The 20,506-nt window shown below is 43.0% G+C and overlaps 1 protein-coding gene across 1 annotated transcript in view; it reads right to left on the bottom strand.

Moving 5' to 3' along the window:
• The window catches only part of PCGF3 (polycomb group ring finger 3), a 396,460-nt gene that overhangs the window by 32,099 nt on the left and 343,855 nt on the right, over positions 1–20,506 (bottom strand). Inside the window, exons 6-9 of the mRNA XM_068155307.1 lie at positions 16,168–16,264; positions 13,991–14,046; positions 11,830–11,940; positions 3,190–3,278 (exon numbers count right to left, since the gene is read on the bottom strand). Of these exons, the coding sequence (XP_068011408.1) occupies positions 3,190–3,278; positions 11,830–11,940; positions 13,991–14,046; positions 16,168–16,264 (353 nt within the window). The remainder of the gene's footprint in view (positions 1–3,189; positions 3,279–11,829; positions 11,941–13,990; positions 14,047–16,167; positions 16,265–20,506) is intronic.

Genomic DNA, 20,506 nt, shown 5'->3' with positions numbered 1-20,506 from the left:
TTTTACCTAGGCTGCAGCTGGGGACGAAAGAGGAAGTGGAGACCCCTCATGGGCATTTTATAGGGGAGCAGGGCATTATGGGATTGAATACCTGCCTGTGACCACCCCCTGGGCTGGGCCCACCCGTAGGGACCTCCCAGGTGTGTTTTGTGCAGTGGCATCCGGGCCAGCACCCAGCCTAAACCACCACACAAGCTTTCTCTGTCAATAAGAGGAGTGAAATGTAAAGATCGGAACTATTAAGATCTAAGTTCTTCTTTACAATGTCTGTTATCTTTGACCATGTATTATGCCAGCTCTGTTAGAGCATTCTATCTAGTTCAACTTAAGCTTTGTACCTTGTATAGGTAACATGGCCCAACATGACAGGCAATAATGAATTTTGTTTGAGCCTTCAGACTGTGGGTGAACCTTTTCAGACATGTCTGATAGGGATACCCAGATTTGATGTAAATATGTTTGTTAATTATAGTAGTAATAATTGTAGTAATGAGAGTGAAGTGGCAAATTGTAGTGCATTATTGATTAAGGGACTGACTCAGCGGTTACCGTATGATCCTGAAGAACTGTGACTGTTGGGCTCACAACAAGTTGGGAATGCATCAGCTAACCATACTCGCACATGTATGATATTTGGAGCAAAGTTTCGAGGACAGCAAGGCTTTGAGTGCAGTAGAAAAATTAGCATGTTGGTCAGTAAGAAACACAAATTTTACCACTCAGGTAGTGGAAGAGATATTGTTAGATCAAATATCATTGAAACACGTGTTACTGCAAAATCGTGCTGCAATTAATTTTTTGTTGTTAGCTCAAGGACATGGGTGTGAAGACTTTGATGGAATATGTTGTTTTAAACTGTCAGATCATGGAGTGTCAATGCATGCTGAGATTAAGTGGCTAAAGAATCATACACACACTGTTACAATTGTAAAAAGTCCCTTAGATGATTGGTTAAGATCAATATTTGGGAATGTGTCACGGCGGGTTATACAATTGATAAAAGAAGCTTTAAGATTTTTAGGTATCATTGTACTAATTTTGATTATTGTTAAACTTGTTTATAGTTGTATTATGCAAAGTGTTCAAAGGATAACCTCCAAGGCCTTACTTGCACAAAAGAAAAACAGGGGAATTGTTGGGGATTGGTTTAAGCAAGAGGGGACATGGGTCCCAGGAACACCTGTGCAAATTAGGCCTTGAAGGATTTTCTGTTGTTAATATAGCAATGGAGTAGGAGCTGTGGGAGAGTGATCATTGCTTTGGTATGCTGAGGTCAAGCTGCCCCTGAGAAGAGGCAAACAAGATAAGGAGGAGGTGAGATCTGGGAAAAAGAGCAATTAGACTGAGTAGAAAAAATCCACAGAGTAGTGAAAACAATGATGCAACCATTTAGAGAGAAACCAATAGTATGTGTCAAATTAGAATAGAATTAACTATGCATAAGATAAGACTATAAATAATGAAGTGTGGAACAATAAAGTTGGATGATTTCTATCACTCATATTGAGTGCTGTCATCCCTGTCTCCGTTCTTGTCACAGAGGATATGCTAACCGTCCTGTTTCTGCCCAAACAAAACCTCTGCACACTGTGGGAGGAGACAAGGTCTCTGTAGAGCACATGGGGAAGTGGCTGGGAAAGACGGTGTGGGTTGCTCCTCCCATGGGGAAAGGCAAACCCATCTGTGGGATTGTATTTGCTCAAGGACCTGAGTGTATTTGGTGGGTAGTGAGAAAGGATGGGGAGACTTGGTGTGTACCTCAAAGAGATTTAGACCTTGGGAGGAAAAATAATCTGGGATGTAAATTGTATGTTGCAAGAAGTGACACAGTAAGAAAGACCCAAAATGATGAAAAATGAGTTTTGCAAGAAACAAGAGTGCAACAGTGACTGAAACCAAGCTGGTGGTGGTGCCCAACAGTAGAATATATTGCTTCTCCTGTCCTGAGCAGTACAGATGGGACCCAAGTAATATTTGGAGGAGTGAAAGAACATCTCTCTATTAAAGGACTGGGAATAGCTGATCAAAATGTATAGATGTGTGTGTTTGGTATTGAGGTGGTTTAAGTATGTAGTTTAGGTTGCAAGCGTTAGCAGAAGGGATTTCAGTATGCGAATATAGTGAGATGGTCACATATATTGAATTATGTGGAACCTGAGCATGATGCAAATGGTATGGAATAAGGGGTGGAGATTGTATTTGGTTTGGCTGAGCTAGAGTTAATTCTCCCCAGAGCATCATTCTAGTGCTGTGTTTTGCAGTGCTGTAGCTGGACATTGATAACACACCGGTGTTTTGGCTACTGCTGAACCAGGCACCAAGACTGTGCTTTTCCAGCATTTCCCCCTTCCCCCCCCAATAGTAGGCTGCGGGATGGACAGGATCTTGGGAGGGTACACAGCCAGGCCAGCTGACCCAAATTGATGAAAGGGGTATTCCATGTCATATGATGTCAGCTCAGATATATAAACTAAGTGAAAGAAGAAAGTGTGGGGACATTCATTGATGGCATCTGTCCTCCGCAGCAACCACTACGTGTATAGGAGTCCTACTGAGTGACCAAATATAGTCTGCTTGATGAGAAGTGGAGAATAACATCTTTCTTTGCTTTTGCTTCTCCATGTGGCCATTGCTTTAGATTTGCATTTTATTGAATTGCTTCTATCTTGACTCCTGCACTTTTGTTATATTTTTCCTCTCCCCTGTCCATCTAAGAAGGGGAGTGATAGAGCAACTTTGGTGGGCATCTGGTCCCCAGCTAGGGACAAACCACCACACTCAACCTACAATTTTTCTTACTTTTCCCCTCCATCCCTTTGGGGGGGGGGGGGGGGGGAGGTTGGGTGTACCCCCAGGTGGGGATGGGACATTCTTGGGTATGTTCTGGAATATCTCTCTCTTTGTCACGGTGCTTGTGGTTCTCTGTAAAACTTGCATTGTTTTTCCATTTAAAATTTCCACCATCTTTTTGCAATCCGTTTTGTCTGAGTCTTTCTTTTGCCTGTGGTGGGAGAATTGGTCTCCCAATCCACTACAAGGGGATCCATAAAAGAAATATCTCTTCTGCAGAAGTGGATCGAGGCAGCTGCATGACCATAAAACTGAGAATTTGCAGTGTGAGCTCACTTTGCTCCACAATACAAATACAAAATTAAACTAAGAAATGCCCTGTTTCAGAAGAAAGCCCACCTGTTCATCACTTCGATGATAGTCATTATCTTCTTCCTGCTTTTCTTCAGAAGTTTCTTTGTTTGAATTTTCATCTGGTTTAGTTTCACCTTTCAGAAGAAAGCAAAGCATGACAATAATTAAACTAGACATATCAGGTGACAAGTAAACCTGAAACAAAGTCAAGACTAGAAGAGCAACTGTGGAGTTTTTTGTTTGAGGTTTTCACTGGTTTTTTTTTAAAGTAACTAGGCTTCTCAGAGCATGTTCTGCTTCTCTTCTAACGAGTAAAATAGTAGTTGAAAAGCAGATTTGTTCTTGATAGCAGAAATCTGGACAATAATCCAAAGTTTCCCAAAAAATCAGTTCAGGAAACTGCTACAAATTATAGTCAGGACTCAAAATTTTATGAAACAAACTTCCAGCTCTTCAAAAAATTGATAAATGTATGTGGTGGGTTTGAGAGAGTAGGGCCCAGCCTTCTCTCCCCCACAAAGAGGGGATATTTACCTAGGTGATCGATAAGGAGGCCCAGACAATACTTGTAGATCAGAATCGAACATATTGAGAATAGCAATTGCTTAAAAATCCAAAGCACCTTCATGTTTGCTTCTCCGAGTCAAGCAAGCAATAAATCAAGCTAATTATCTGCCACACGTTGGGAAGCCAAAAAGAAATGTGATGGCTTTGAGAGAGAAGGGCCCAGCCTTCTCTCCCCCCAAAGAGGAAGAAAAAAAAAAAACCACAGCTAGCCAGCCAGAGAAGCAAAGAGAAAATGCTATATTACAAGCAATTTTGGAAAGATGCAGGATACATACACAATTTACAGTATTTACAATATATACACAGAAATATACTGCAAAGTAAAAAAACCAATAATACAGGAACGAAATTCCCTCCTCCAGAGGAGGGTTACCCCCCTGTACCCCCTTCTCTCCCCTTTTTCCCCAAAGAGGGTTAGAAAGAGAGAAAAGGAGTAGTTATTAATTAAAGCAGGGTGTTAGTCGGCCTTATCTGTTCAGGGTCACTCTGGCAGGGAGCCCAGAAGCAGACGAGCTGGAAAGGGAGAAGGAAAGGAGCGAACTGAGGAAAGTTCCAGCTGCACCTAAACTTAAAACCGCATTCTACCAATCCACCAATGAAATTAGTTTAGAATATCTGATTGTTTTTGTTAATATTCCAAAACATTCAGCCCTAGTGTCCCAGCACTGTCTCTTTCTTAAAGGCACAGCCTCAAACAGTCACAGTCCACCCCTTCTAAACAATTTCATTGGCTGTTCATACTGTCCATCCAATCCAAAACAATATTTACAGTTCGTAAGTAAAGTTCGTAGTCCATTCCAGCTATACTCAGATGTAGATGATTCAGAAGTCCAAGAAAAGCAGGAAACAAGAAAAATGGAAAACAGTTTATCTCTTCGCTGACGAACCGAAGAAAAGGAAAACAGGGATTCTCAGGGTCTCTTAGTTGACTCAGGGCTCACAGGGTTCTCAGGGTCCATGCACCATAGATTCCTTGCAGATTCTTCCTTTGGATGAGATGTAGCTGCAGAACAGTTTGAAATTAAACTCTATCTGCTAAAGTTAAATTTCTTTGTGGAATACACTGAATTTCACCATTCTCTTGCATTACCCAATAATTGTGACCCAGACCTTCAGCTGAAACCATCCCTCGGACAGGTTTAGCCTCTCCTAAGGGTGATAATACCCATAAATTTTTACCTAACAGATTCTTTTCTCTAACAACAGGAACTCTATCACCTTCTACTTTCTGTAGCAGATCTGAACGTGCAGGTCCAGCTCGGTTCACTGAACCTCTACTATTTACCAGCCAGGTTGCTTGTGCTAAATGTTTTTCCCAGTTTTTCAAAGATCCACCCCCCATGGCTTTAAGAGTGGTCTTCAACAAATCCTTGTAGCGTTCAATCTTCCCTGAAGCTGGTGCATACTAAGGAATGTGGAATATCCACTCAATACCGTACTCTTTTGCCCAGTTCTTGACAAGGTTCTATTTGAAATGACTTCTGTTGTCTGACTCAATCCTCTCTGGAGTTCCGTGTCTCCACAGGATCCGTCTCTCCAGACCGAGAATGGTGTTGCGTGCAGTTGCATGTGGAACTGGATAAGTTTCCAACCATCCAGTGTTTGCCTCTACCATAGTAAGCACGTATTGCTTACCAGAACGAGAACGTGGTAGAGTGATATAGACAATCTGCCAATCTTGACCATACTTGTACTTGGACCATCTCTCACCATACCACAAGGGCTTAATTTGCTTTGCCTGCTTAATAGCAGCACAAATGTCACAATCATGGATGACTTGTGTGATAGCATCCATGGAAATATCTATGGATCTGTCGTGAGCCCATTGGTATGTTGCATCTCTGCCTTGATGTCCTGATGAATCATGAGCCCACCGAGCTACGAATACCTCACCTGGGTGTTTCCAGTCGAGATCAAGATTACAGTCCACGTCCACCTGAGAAACTCTTGCAGCTAGATCTGCCTGATGGTTGTGTTGCTGTTCCTCAGTAGCTTTGCTCTTAGGAATGTGAGCATCAATGTGTCTCATTTTCACTGGAATTCTCTCGATTCGATCAGCAATGTCCTGCCACATGTCAGCTGCCCAAATGGATTTTCCTTTTCTCTGCCAACCACTCTTCTTCCAGTTCTTTAGACAACCCCATAGAGCATTGGTTACCATCCATGAGTAGGTGTAGCGATAAAGCTTTGGCCATCTCTCACATTCAGCTACGTCGAGAGCTAGCTGGACAGCTTTTACCTCTGCAAATTGACTGGATTCTCCTTCTCCATCCTTCGCCTTTGCAACTCGGCATGTTGGACTCCACACTGCAGACTTCCACCTTCGCTTGTTCCCAACAAGATGACAGGAACCGTCTGTGAACAAAGCATATTTCTTTTCATCATCAGAAAGGTCATTGTAAGGACGAGCTTCCTCAGCACAAGTGACTTTCTCCTCTGGAGGTTTAGCACAGTTGGTACCTTCAGGCCAACTTGAGATCACCTTCACTAGACCAGGTCTTTCAAGATTTCCCATTCGAGCTCTCTGTGTTATCAGAGCCATCCACTTAGACCATGTTGAGTCTGTGGCATGATGTGGTGTGGAGCCTTTGCCTTCGAACATCCAATTCAAAACTGGTAATCTGGGAGCTCAAAGAAGTTGTGATTCAGTTCCAATTACTTCAGAAGATGCTTTTACTCCTTCATAGGCAGCTAGAATCTCCTTTTCTGTTGGAGTATAATGTGCTTCTGAACCTCTGTAACCTCAACTCCAGAAACCAAGAGGTCGTCTACGTGTCTCACCTGGAGCTTTTTGCCACAAGTACCAGGTTGGACCATTGTCACTTGCAGCCGTGTACAAAATGTTCTTAATGTCTGGACCATCTCGGACAGGTCCCAGACCCATTGTTTGAACTACCTCTTGCTTTATCTGGTCAAAGTCTGCGTGTTGTTCAGGTCCACAGTGGAAACTGTTGCTCTTTCGAGTCACATCATACAGAGGTTTCACAATCTGACTGTATCCAGGAATGTGCAGTCTCCAAAATCCCACTATCCCCAAGAAACGTAGGGTCTCTTGCTTGTTTGTGGGATCTGCCATGGTAGAGACTCTATTTACCACATCCACTGGAATGTGTCAGCGTCCATCCTGCCACTGCACTCCCAGAAACTGAATCTCTGAGGTAGGTCCTTTCACCTTGTCTCGCTTGATGGCAAAACCTGCATTCAGAAGAATGTCAATGATTTTGTTACCTTTCTCGAAGACTTCCTCAGCAGTTTTACCCCAGACGATGATATCATCGATGAACTGGATGTGTTCTGGAGCACCACCTTTCTCCAGAGCATCGTGGATCACTGCATGTCAGATGCTTGAGCTGTGGATCCAGCCCATTGGCAATCTGTTGAAAGTGTACTGGATTCCTCTCCAGGTGAAAGCAAACTGAGGCCTGCATTCCTCTGCTATGGGAATAGAGAAAAATGCATTAGCAATGTCTATGGTAGCATACCATTTGGCCTCTTTGGATTCCAGCTCATATTGGAGTTCCATCATGGCTGGTACTGCTGCACTCATAGGTGGTGTTACTTCATTCAGGGCTTGATAGTCAACTGTCAGACGCCAGTCTCCATTCTGCTTCCGCACAGGCCACACTGGACTGTTGAAAGGTGAATGAGTTTTGCTGACGACTTTCTGACTCTCCAACTGACGAATCAGATTCTGAATGGGCAACAAAGAGTCATGGTTGTTTCTGTATTGTCTGTGATGCACAGTCTGAGAAGCAACTGGCAATTGAATGTTCTGTATCTTGTGTTGTCCCACAACTGCAGATTCATCAGAAAGCTCAGGTCTAACAGACAGCTTCAGTTTTTGTCCATCAATTTGTACAGAAGCTACTCCAAAAGCCCATTTGTAACCTCTAGGGTCTTTGAAATGCCCTTCTCTCAGAAAATAAATTCCCAAAATACAAGGTGCATCAGGTCCGGTCACAACTGTATGCTTCCTCCAATGTTTACCAGTTAAACTTATATTAACTTCCACCTTACTTAACTCTTGAGATCCACCAGTGACTCCCAGAATAGTTATAGACTCTGATCCCTGATAATTTGATGGCATTATGGTGCACTGAGCTCCTGTGTCAACCAAGGCCCTGTACTTCCGAAATTGTGAAGTGCCAGGCCACTGGATGTACACATCCCAATAGATTCTATTATCTCTGTTATCCCTCTCCTCCCCCTGGCGGGAGGCAGGGCACCCCTAGTTATGGGGAACATGCCCACATGTGCATTGAGCACAGTGTGCAGCATTAGAACTGGAGCCACTCTTGGAGCTATCATAGTTGTTCTGGGGAACTGTGGAAGTAACAGCTACCCTTCTGGTATTGCTACCTCGGGTTCTGCCACTTTGCAGTTCCCTTAGTCTCCTGAAAAGATTAGAAGTTGGTTGGCCATCCCACCTGTTCATGTTCTCACCAAACTGATCACGCAGAGTTATCCAAATAATCCCACGTGACTGCCTTGGTGATCTGTTTTGGTTTGATCTGTTTTGGAATGACCTCCTTGGAGGACGTCTATTCCTCACAGATGAAACTTGTATCCACCTGGAGGAAGAATTAGAATTATCTCTTTGTGCCAATTGGGATATGGATTTTTTAAATTCATCCTTTAACTCTTTCATGCAGTTCTGAATTTTTCCAGACAGAGTTTCAATGGCTGAAACCAAAGAAACATGTGTCATGCTATCCTCCAATTGTCTCATTTGATCACTGAATTGGCCAACCGTAGGAGGAGCTCCACCATAATTTCTTGACACAATTCTGCTTGCCAGAATATTTGCATAATTAGAAAGAGCAATCTTGATGAGCTTTTTAGCAAGACCAGTTCCTAGAGGAATGTGATCAGGATTCAGAGTTTCATGTTCACCATAGAGTAGCTCTCTAACAGCAAATTCTCTCAGGTGCTTAATTCCCTCATCTATGGTAGTCCAGGGTTTAGGATTCCATGGAAGATCATCTCGGGAAGGGTATCTCAGGGCAACTGCAAATAAAAGGTGTACCCACAGATTAACCTTACCGAGAATCTTGGCTAGATGTCTATCTATTCCATTATCCCTCGAGAGAGTTCCTAACTGAGCTGCCGACTTGTCTCCGACCATTAGAGCTGGAGTACTTGTATCATAACATCTACTAAGCCAAGTTAGAACTGGCTCCTTATCTGCTCTGGTGTAATCTTTACGGACTTTGCAAACCTCTTCGCGAGGGGAAGAACATCCAGAAAGGTCATCTTCTTCTCCATCTATCACATCTTCCTGAACACGTTATCCCCATAATCCTGCTGTCACTCTCCTAAGGATCTCTTTAAGCTGAGAAGCACCCTTAGCTGCTGTCCTAGCTGCATCTCTATCTGGTGTTGATCTCAATAATTCAGTTAGATCTTTGAAACAAACCTTCTCTTCCTCCTCAGCAGGGTCTTTTCTAGTAGAGGCTCCCTCACCAGGATCAGTCTCCTGCTCTTCTTCTCCATCAGCTCCTGGATCAGCTTTGGCCTTTCCACTGTGAGTCTTTAAAACTGCTACTTGCTTAATTGGAGCTGTGAATTTACAGCCACCTTGACAGATGCTGACAGGTCTTGAGACAGATCAGCTGCTGTGGAAGTGGCTTCCAGTCCTGCCGAGAAGGAGGGTGGAAGTGACCTTGCCTCCTTAATAGTGGCTACTGCCGGAGCCAGGGTAGCCGCCATGTTGGGAGCTGCCGCCGCTGCCCCTGGCAGCTTGCCAGAATCAGAAACAGAACTGTTCAAAGCAGCTTTTCCAATAGACTTTTTAGCTTTATCTTTAACTGACACAGATTCTCCATTCTCCTCATCACTGGATGTCTCTGGGGCTGACCCAGAGGTACGCTGCCTTTTTTTTGATCTATGCTTAATAATGAAGCATGCTCTAGACAGCTTTTTCTCCCAACGCCAAGAATATAGTGAATACATGTTAGTTATCACCAGCAGCAGGATTACACGCATCAAATAAATCACCTTGGGATCCCAGCCATCACTTAAAACTACTCTTTCACCTACTGGAATCTTAAACTGCCTTATCTCAATCGGGAGAGTGCTAGAGGTCACATTGCTGTATCTGGTGTCGAGGGTTGAGGGGAAGGCCTCAAGCCTTCTTCCCCCCCCTGTAAGTAAAGGGAAGAAAATTGAAAGAAAAAAAAAAAAAACGCAGCCGGATTAGCAAAGGATCATGTGCTGTATTTACAAAGCAGTTTAGGAAATGCATGGGAATATATACACAATTTACAATATTTACAATATATATAGAGAAATATACAACAAAGTAACACAGGAATGAGATTCTCCTCCCCCACCAGGAGGAAGGGTTTCCCCCTGTACCCCCTTCTCTCCCCTTTTTCCCCAAAGAGGGTTAGAAAGAGAGAAAAAAGAGCAATTGTTAATTAAAAGCAGTTATATGTTAGTAGAGGCCTTATATGCTCAAGGTCAGTCTGGCCGAAAGCCTAGAAGCCGCAAGCTGCGAAAGGAGAAAGTGCAAGACTGAGACTAGTCTCTGCTGAACTCAGAGTTCAAAGTTGCTTTCTACCAATCCAACAATGAAATTAGTTTAGACCTGTCTTTGTTTATAAAACATTCTACCATAGTGTCCCTTTGTTAAAGGCACCGCCTCAAACGGTCACATCTGGTAAGCCAAAAGAATCCCACACAGCGATCATATAAAAGCTGGATTTTATACATAAACCACAAATATAGCCTCTGCATCAAATATTTACCTAGGTGATCGATAAAGAGGCCCAGACAATACTTGTAGATCAGAATCGAACATATTGAGAATAGCAATTGCTTAAAAATCCAAAGCACCTTCATGTTTGCTTCTCCGAGTCAAGCAAGCAATAAATCAAGCTAATTATCTGCCGCACGTTGGGAAGCCAAAAAGAAATGTGATGGCTTTGAGAGAGAAGGGCCCAGCCTTCTCTCCCCCACAAAGAGGAAGAAAAAAAAAAAAACCACAGCTAGCCAGCCAGAGAAGCAAAGAGAAAATGCTATATTACAAGCAATTTTGAAAAGATGCAGGATATGTACACAATTTACAGTATTTACAATATATACACAGAAATATACTGCAAAGTAAAAATGCCAATAATACAGGAACGAAATTCCCTCCTCCAGAGGAGGGTTCCCCCCCTGTACCCCCTTCTCTCCCCTTTTTCCCCAAAGAGGGTTAGAAAGAGAGAAAAGGAGTAGTTATTAATTAAAGCAGGGTGTTAGTCGGCCTTATCTGTTCAGGGTCACTCTGGCAGGGAGCCCAGAAGCAGACGAGCTGGAAAGGGAGAAGGAAAGGAGCGAACTGAGGAAAGTTCCAGCTGCACCTAAACTTAAAACTGCATTCTACCAGTCCACCAATGAAATTAGTTTAGAATATCTGATTGTTTTTGTTAATATTCCAAAACATTCAGCCATAGTGTCCCAGCATTGTCTCTTTCTTAAAGGCACAGCCTCAAACGGTCACAATAGGACCCCATGGGAATCAGCCCTCCAAGACAACGGAGCTGGCAGATCCTTAAAGATGCTTTCTATAAAGTGCAACAGATCTCAATCCCCAGGTGTAAGAAATTGGGCAAGGAAGGCAAGAGATCACCATGGCTGAGTTGAGACCTGCTGGTCAAACTAAAGGGCAAGATGAGACTATACAGGAAATGGAAGGACAGATAGGCATCCTGAGAAGAGTATAGGGATGTTGCCTGGTTGTGTAGGGATGAGGTCAGGAAGGCCAAGGCACAGCTGGAACTGAACTTGGCAAGGGATGTAAATAAAAACAAGAAGGGCTTCTACAAGTACATAAACCAGAAATGGAAGGTTAAAGAAAGCGTAACCTCCCCAATGAGCAACAGAGGTGAACTAGTAACAATGGATGAGAAGAAGGCTGAGATTCTCAACAACTTTTTTGCCTCAGTCTTCACTGACAACCCCTCTCCTCATGGCTTTCATGTTGATAGCCCACAAGATGGAGACCAGGGAGATGAAGTGCCTCCCACCACAATCAAAGACAAGGTTTGTGACCATCTGAGGAACCTGACGATATATAAGTCCACAGCAGTCTGTGCCCCCACCCCAAGACAGAAAAAACATAAGGCCATTTACCATTGCGATGTGAATCTAGATGTTGCTTTGCAGAGCATGACTCCCCTCTGATGTCCCCTGGTACTTCCATACCCAGTTTGTGATAGAATTCCCTCTGCTTTTTCATTTCCGCTGTTTAAAATTGCAAATATTAGTTATGCAATAATATTCTACCACAATATTTATTAAGGTATTCCAAAACCCTCATCTGATCTGTAAAGGAAGCTTGTCAGGCAGGAACTAGCATTAGCACTTTTTTGCTACTTCTCTACTCTTGCAGCCATAATCAAGTTACCTAAGGTCTTATTCTTGAGAGGCAGAATACTACCAAGTCATTTGTAGAGCTATTATTGCACAATTCTGTAATTACATATAAAATAAATTTTAAATTCTATACCATATTTTGTGTGTTTCCTCCTTCAATACGTCTGTCCAAATATTGGCTTCTAATTTGTATCCATATCTCTGATTTTCAAAATCCTAGAAATAATTTTAAAATAATCTCTTTACCTAAACTTGCTTATAAATGTCCGATAATGTCCTCATTTAACTGGATTCAAATATTCTACTTGAAAGTAGAAAACTGAAAACTACTACTTCTGAAATTAAAAGTTATGCTACATTAATATTCTACTCAGAGAACTCTGCAAAGCTGTCAAAAAGACATGGATGTGTACACAGTTTATTAAAGAAGAATGTATGGCAAATTATAGAATGCCAACATGAACAAGTTGTAGTGCTATTTAGGTTTACATAATATTGCTTTTCCCTGAAATAACACCGGGATTTTAATTTCTGAAGTTTTTTTCAGTAATACTGCTGGTAAAAGTATAAAATTTTTAAAAGCACTGAAGTATAGAGGAGAATAGTGCTACAACTTCAGCAAGGCCTTTGACACTGTCCCCCACAGAAAACTCCTGGCCAAGCTGTCAGCCCATGGCTTGGATGGGAGCACACTGCGATGGGTTAGGAACTGGCTGGAGGGCCGAGCCCAGAGAGTGGTGGTGAATGGTGCCACATCCAGCTGGCGGCCAGTCAGTAGTGGAGTCCCCCAGGGATCAGTGCTGGGCCCCATCCTCTTTAACATCTTTATTGATGATCTGGATGAGGGCATTGAGTCCATCATCAGTAAATTTGCGGACGACACCAAGTTGATCTGCTGGAGGGTAGAGAGGCTCTGCAGAGAGACCTCTACAGGCTGGACAGATGGGCAGAATCCAACAGCATGAGATTGAACACATCCAAGTGCCGGGTTCTGCACATCGGCCACAACAACCCCATGCAGAGCTACAGGCTGGGGTCAGAGTGGCTGGAGAGTGGCCAGGCAGAGAGGGACCTGGGGGTGCTGGTTGATGGTAGGATGGACATGAGCCTGCAGTGTGCCCAGGCAGCCAGGAGGGCCAATGGCATCCTGGCCTGCATCAAGAACAGTGTGGCCAGCAGGAGCAGGGAGGTCATTCTGCCCCTGTACACTGCACTGGTTAGGCCACACCTCGAGTACTGTGTCCAGTTCTGGGCCCCTCAGTTTAGGAAGGATGTTGACTTGCTGGAGCATGTCCAGAGAAGGGCAACAAAGTTGGTGAGGGGCTTGGAACACAAGCCCTATGAGGAGAGGCTGAGGGATCTGGGGCTGCTTAGCCTGGAGAAGAGGAGACTCAGGGGTGACCTTCTTGCTCTCTACAACTACCTGAAGGGGGGTTGTAGACAGGCAGAGGTTGGTCTCTTCTCCCAGGCAGCCAGCACCAGAACAAGAGGACATAGTCTCAGGCTGCGCCAGGGGAGGTTCAGGCTGGAGGTCAGGAGGAAGTTTTACACAGAGAGAGTGATTGCCCATTGGAATGGGCTGCCCGGGGAGGTGGTGGAATCACCATCACTGGAGGTATTCAGGAGGAGACTTGATAGGGTGCTTGGTTACATGGGTTAGTTGATTAGGTGGTGTTGGATGATAGGTTGGACATGATGATCTTGAAGGTCTCTTCCAACCTGGTCTATTCTATTCTATTCTATTCTATTCTATTCTATTCTATTCTATTCTATTCTATTCTATTCTAACTGTAACAAATGAAGATAATATTTTTCATCCCCTTGTTAACATATTCCTCACTTCCTGCTTTTATTAATGTAAAGGAACTATATGTAAATCTAACATTCATTAAATATAGGTCATAGCAGAAAAACTTACCTTCTTGGAGTCCTGGCACAAGTTTGTAAACAATATCTTGCATTGTTCTATCATGACTAGCAGGGGGAAAAGAAAAAATAAAAAAAATGTGAAGGCTCAAATTAGCCATCTTGATTCAAAATATTTCTCTTAAAGAGATTTGATATTATAATTGACTCTACAAACCTATACAGTCTTATAAGAAATAAAAATATGTATCTTGAATTACTGAAATATCAAACAAGAGATAACTGTAAGAAAAAAGAAATGAAAATAAAGTTCAGGCTATGACAAGAACTGACAGAAGTGTAACAGAAATGTTAGAAAGGAATGTTAGAAGAGAGCAAAGAAGAAAACAAAGAAATTTTGCATTTGCTCTTATAATCCAGAATTTTACCCAAGAACAACATCACATAGCTCAGAAGCCCATCTAGCTAAAAAGGGCAAAAGAAAAAAAGACAGACTGATCTAGCACATAAGGAAGCAAATTATGGGGAAGCAAAACTGATTAATATTGTAAACACTGATGCTTTCAACCAAAGTTTAACTACAATATGCCATTTCCTGGATTATTCTAAAAGATGTTACTGCCTGAAAAGACCAGAACATTACCCTGACTTCCAAACTATAAATAAAATCCAGTACAATCTAAAAATGTCAGTCTCAGCTGCTACCATGGCATTAAGCCCTAGAAGAGCTTACAATAGCAAACTCCAGATTTGACTCTTGGGTTAAGATTTTTAAATGTTCAAAAACATTTCAATCTAAATGAATTATTTTAGCCACCAGCATGAAAGCAGAGGTGAGAATTTAACAGCATTCTTAATGATGAAACATGAGATGCGTTTGTTTTACTTATTCCCCAGATGAATGGGGATAAATTAGTTTATAGATTCTTGTAACTAAAGCATAATACAAAGTTCCTCCCTATTAATTCATTATTGAAGAAACCACAGACTTTCAAAATCAGGTTGGACAAAGGCTGTCTGTTTTGATCTTTAAGGGACAGTATTTTGCAACTAGCTCAGGAAAATATTTCTCTAGGAGGACATATTCATTTTTTGGAAGCAACAGAGCAAAGAACCTAGACTGAAGGGATCCATTTTTAAAAAGACATAATACTGTGCATTCAGTGTCCACAAACAACTGTCAAATCCACTAACTACTCAATTTGAGGCTATGCTCCCAGACACCTTTTAGGATTTAAAACAGGCTTCTGAACCAATATGTGGATGTACTTCTGTAGCTTTACAGATGACAACCGTGTTGTCTTAAGTGCCTACTGACATGGATTTGTCACGACTGTTTTGTCATAGTTTAAAAATACTCTAGTACAATCTCTACATCATTCTTGAAAGATAGAAGAAAACTTTATCTTATTTCTGACTTTTTAAGGGAACTCAAGTTTGAGCAATTCAGTGAACTCAGTGAAAATGGAGAAAGAATCAAATTTTTTTCTATAGCCACTTCTTCAAAAGCTGCAATAGAACTGAGATGTGCACATTTGAAGCAGTGCCACAAATTAAAAGAAACTGCATGCAGGTAGACAAGAGTCTACACAATACTATGAACACACTGTCTCAATACATTTCTGTCAATGAAAGTTGCTATGGTACAAATCTCTAGTGCAGATCCAGCCAATGCAGGTAGTATAATAATTTGACTGATATATTTGAAATTTTAAAAATGAAACTGCTGAAGAAAAATAAAGGTAATGTATAACTAAACAGAAAATACACTGAAAAATAAGGAAATTATGATACAATACCATATTCATTTTAGGTCACACAGCAAGAGATCTCTATATGGAAATAAGCAGGTGCATATCTTACAGAGACTGTTCTATTAAAGATATTGAAGCTACTACTCTAACTTTTCTGATACCAACTTTTTCATCATCACCTGTGAACTGAAAAGTTATTTGAAAGACTAAATCAACAATAAGGATGTGTATTTGCAGTCTATTGTGTCTGTTGTTTGATTCAAGAGAAAAAGATTTATGTCAAATGAATTTCAGATGCACAGCAGAATTTAATAACTTTAATATAAATCTTCTATTTTTAATCAGTCTTCTTTATATATATTTAAAATACTGATAAGCAAATAAAAATTGTAGAGAGAGATTATACTGTATTTGAGAGGTTTCAACAGCCCAAAGAGTAACTAGTTGTGCTTTTCCTTTCATACCACACACTTACCCGATATACTGTAATGGATGGCTCTGGTGTATAACAATCCGACATGTTGGACAGGTGTTGTTTTCCTCCAAATACTTAACCAAGCAGCTTCTACAGACTAATAACAAGAACATTAATAATTAAAAAGAAATAAAACAGGATGTAGTTTGAAGAAAGTTAAGAGGTTATATGGGGCATCTGAGTGTTTTTCTGACACCCTTGAACGAGCAAGTGACAGGTCTTGAGAGAAGAACAGGCAAGAGTTCAGCAGTGGTGGTGGTGGTCCCCAAGGCCAGTTAAAACCCCAGGAAGCCACGTATAACTGGCCTCTAGACCAGTTGGCTAGTGACCATGAATATGACATTAGTTGGGAGTGGTATGGGCAGTTCTCAGCAAAAGGGCAGCCCACTGTCAGTTGTTGGGCTATAACATACTCTGCTCATCAACAAGGTTAGGCTGCAGCCCTGACAACCACCCAACTGACTAGTAGCTGTGCAAATCAATCCAGAAGCTTGAGGTCTCCAGGGAATTAGAATGCTGACATCTATAAAAAGTATAACCACTCTATAAATAAAGAAGGGGCCTGGTACCAGCAGTGGAGCTGGTACTCCATCTCACAATTGTCCCAGGTTTGTCTTCAGTGAGCCTGGCTTTTCCCTCTTCCCCCTTTGAAATTAGTTTAAAGACCTATCAACCAGCCCTGCCAGTTCTTGTCCCAGGATTCTTTTTCTTCTTAGAGACAAGCATCTCCTATCTATAGTCATCAGACCTAGGGTCTCATAGAGTAGCCCATGATCAAAGAACCCAAAAACCTGCTATTGGCACCAGTCCATCAGCCAGGCATTAATTTGCTGGATTTTCATGTTCATGTCCTCATCAGGCATAGCTAGTGGTGGGACAGAAGCAAATACTACTTGTGTTCCTGACCCCTTCACCATTTGTCCCAGGGTTCTGAAGTCCTCCTTCATTGCTCTCAAACTTCTTGTTGAGATTTCATCATTGCCTACTTGGAAAACCATCAATGGGTGGTAGTCAGTTGGGCGGACCAGAGTATGAATTTTTCTCACTACATCTTTAACCCTGGCTCCAGGTAGGCAACATACTTCCCTAAAGAGTGCATATAGGACTCTCAACGCCCTTCGGAAGTGAATCCCCGGCACTGATCTTTTCTTCTTAACTGCGGTTGTTTTGACAGTAGGTTTGCTCACTCCTAGCCTCTCTGAATGATGTAAACTTAGACAAGCTTTCATAGTTGTTGTTAGTTGGTTTCACTTGCAGAACATTGCTGTTGGTGTAAACAGGTTCACTAAGCAAATCTATTCTTCAGGAGCACCTGAAGGGGTTCAGTGGCTATTGGGGTGCCATGCCTGCCGCACTTGGGGGGAATTTGTCTCCACTGATCTCCAGTTTCTGAGTCATCCTGTTTGGGAAGCTGGTAAGAGGGTAGGGAGCCCTTAGTGTCCTGACTACTGTGTGGCTGGTGGGACTGTTTGAGGGACAGCAGAGTCTGATTCCATCAGTCTAGCTCCCTTCTTGCACTCCCTAATAGTCCTCAGTGTTTAAACTTCCTCCTTCAGCTCAGCCACTAGACTGAGAAGGTCACTCACCTGCTCACAGCAGACACAGGTGTAGCTCCTGCAGTCGACCATGAGAAGTCAGAGACTCACAGTGTAGTGGGTTTCTGATTCTCAATACCCCTGTCTCCAAAACCCTAATGATTGATCTTAAGTTTCTCCTGATGTTCTCTTCCAGAGGTTCAAGTTAGGCCATGCTCCCTGTCTGCAGTGCAGGCCCAAGAGCTACCACACAAGCTATCTTCTGTTTCATCTGCTCAAAGGCTCGTTGCTTAAGGCTCCACGCGTTTGGGTTTTTCAGTAGAGGGCTCACAAGCTGACTATAGCTTAGAATATGCATTCTCCAGAATCCCACAAGGTCTAGTAAAGCTTGTGTTTCCTTCCTGTTAGCTGGGATCCATCCTAGGGTGCTGATAGAGCTGGCAGATGAGCTGGCCAAGCTGCTCTCCATCATTTTCCTCCAGTCCTGGCTCACCGCTGAGGTCCCAGATGACTGGAAACTGGCCAGTGTGGTCCCCATCCACAAGAAGGGTCGGATGGAGGAACCCAGAAACTACAGGCCAGTCAGCCTGACCTCAGTGCCAGGGAAAGTGATGGAGCAGATTATCCTGGCGGCAATAATTGCACACCTGAAGGATGGCCAAGGGCTCGGGTCCAGCCAACATGGATTTAGGAAGGGAAGGTCCTGCCATTCCAACCTGATCTCCTTCTATGATCAGGTGACCCGCCTGGTGGATGATGGGAGGCCTGTGGATGTGGTCTACCTGGACTTCAGCAAGGCCTTTGACACCGTCCCCCACAGCAAACTGCTGTCTAAGCTGTCAGCTCGTGGCTTGGACCACAATGCTCTGTGCTGGGTTAGGAACTGGCTGGAGGGCTGAGCCCTGAGAGTGGTGGAGAATGGTGCCACATCCAGCTGGCGGTTTAGAAGGGGTTGATTGTGACCATTTTAGGCTGTGCCTTTAAGAAAGGGACAGTGCTGGAACACTCTGGCTGAATATTTTGAAAACAAAGATAAGTCTAAACGAATTTCATTAGTAGATAGGTAAAATGCAACTTTAAGTTTTAGTTCAGTTTGAGTCTCTGTTCCAGTCAGTTCTGTCTTTTCAGCCTGTCTGCTTCTGCCTCTAAGCAACAGCAGCTGGAGCTAGCGCTTTGAGCCCAACAGAATTTTCCTCCTTAATAATTACCTTTTCTCTCTCTCTAACCCTTTTTTTTTGGGAAAAATGGGGTAGGGGGAGAGAGGGGGTACCGGGGGGGAACCTTCCTCTGCCTGGTGGAGGGAGTTTTGTTCTGTATTACTTTCTTTGCTGTATATTTCTGTATATATTGTAAATACTGTATATTGTGTATATAATCATCTGCATTTCATCCTGCTTGTAAATATAGCTCATATCCTTTGCTTCTCCGACTGAGTTAGCCGTGGTTTCTTTGTGTGTGGGGGAGAACTGAACTTTCTCTCACCACCACAAACCCCTATTACAAGAAAGATGTTGGGGATTGTTTTGAGCAAGAGGGGACATGGGTCCCAGGAACACCTGTGCAATTCAGGCCTTGAAGAATTCTCTGTTGATAATATAGTGGAGGAGTAGGAGCTGTGGGAAAGTGTTGATTGCCTGGTATGCTGAAGTCCAGCTGCCCCTGAGAAGGGAGGCAAGCAAGATAAGGAGGAGGCGAGATCTGGGAAAAAGAGCAATTATAGACTGAGCAGAAAAAATTCCACAGAGTTGTGAAAACAATGATGTAACCTTTTAGAGAGAAACCAATAGTATGTGTCAAATTAGAATAGAATTAACTATGCATAAGATAAGACTATAAATAATGAAGTGTGGAACAATAAAGTTGGATGATTACTATCACTCATATTGAGTGCTGTCGTCCCTGTCTCCGTTCTCGTCAGAAAGATATGGACATGCTGGAACATCTCCAGAGAAAGGCCACAAGGATGATCAGAGGGCTGGAACACTTCTCCTATGAAGAGAGGATGAAAGCATTGGGGCTATTCAGTTTGGAGAGAAGGCTCCAAGGAGACCTTATTGTGGCCTTCCAGTATCCAAAGTGGGCCTACAAGAAAGCTGGGGAGGGACTTTTTACGATGTTGGGTACGGATAAGACTAGGAAGAATGGATCCAAGCTAGAGGAGGGTAGATGTAGATTAGACGTTAGGAAGTTCTTCACTGTGAGGGTGGTGAAACACTAGAACAGGTTGCCCAAGGAGATGGTGGAAGCCTCATCCATAGAGGTTTTTAAGGCCAGGCTGGATGTGGCTCTGGTCAACCTGTTCTAGTGGAAAGTGTCCCTGCCCATGGCAGAGAGGGGTGGAACAAGATGATCGTTGAGGTCCCTTCCAACCCTGACAACTCTATGATTCGATGATTCTATGATTTATCCAGTTGTGATGGGTTGAGACTGACCCCCTGTGACCATTTGAGGCTGTCCCCTTAAGAAAGGGAATATTGTGGTCAGATGTTGTGCTGGGTTGAGGCAGCCCCCTTCCCCACCCCTGGCAACAATAAACACTCAGACAAACGGATTGCAAAAGTGATGGAAAGTTTAAATAGAAAGCAGTGAACTTTTACAGAAAGCCAAAAGCGCAGTGACAAAGAAAGATCCCAAAACAGACCCAGAGAGATCCCATCCCCACCTGAGGGTACACCCAAGACCCCCAGGGCTCCTTCTTCCCCCTCCCACTACTAGGCTAGTCTCAGCTGGCCAGATCTGAGACTGCCCATCCCCCCATGGCCTTGGGCCTAGCCAGGCCCAAAGCCAGGAGACATCTCCCCCAG

Source organism: Melanerpes formicivorus, unplaced genomic scaffold (assembly GCF_026170545.1).
Source record: "Melanerpes formicivorus ecotype bairdi unplaced genomic scaffold, bMelFor1.0.p_v2 SCAF_31, whole genome shotgun sequence".
Classification (NCBI taxonomy): domain Eukaryota; kingdom Metazoa; phylum Chordata; class Aves; order Piciformes; family Picidae; genus Melanerpes; species Melanerpes formicivorus.
Note: the sequence above shows the minus strand (reverse complement) of the source record. Positions and strands in the feature narration are given on the sequence as shown.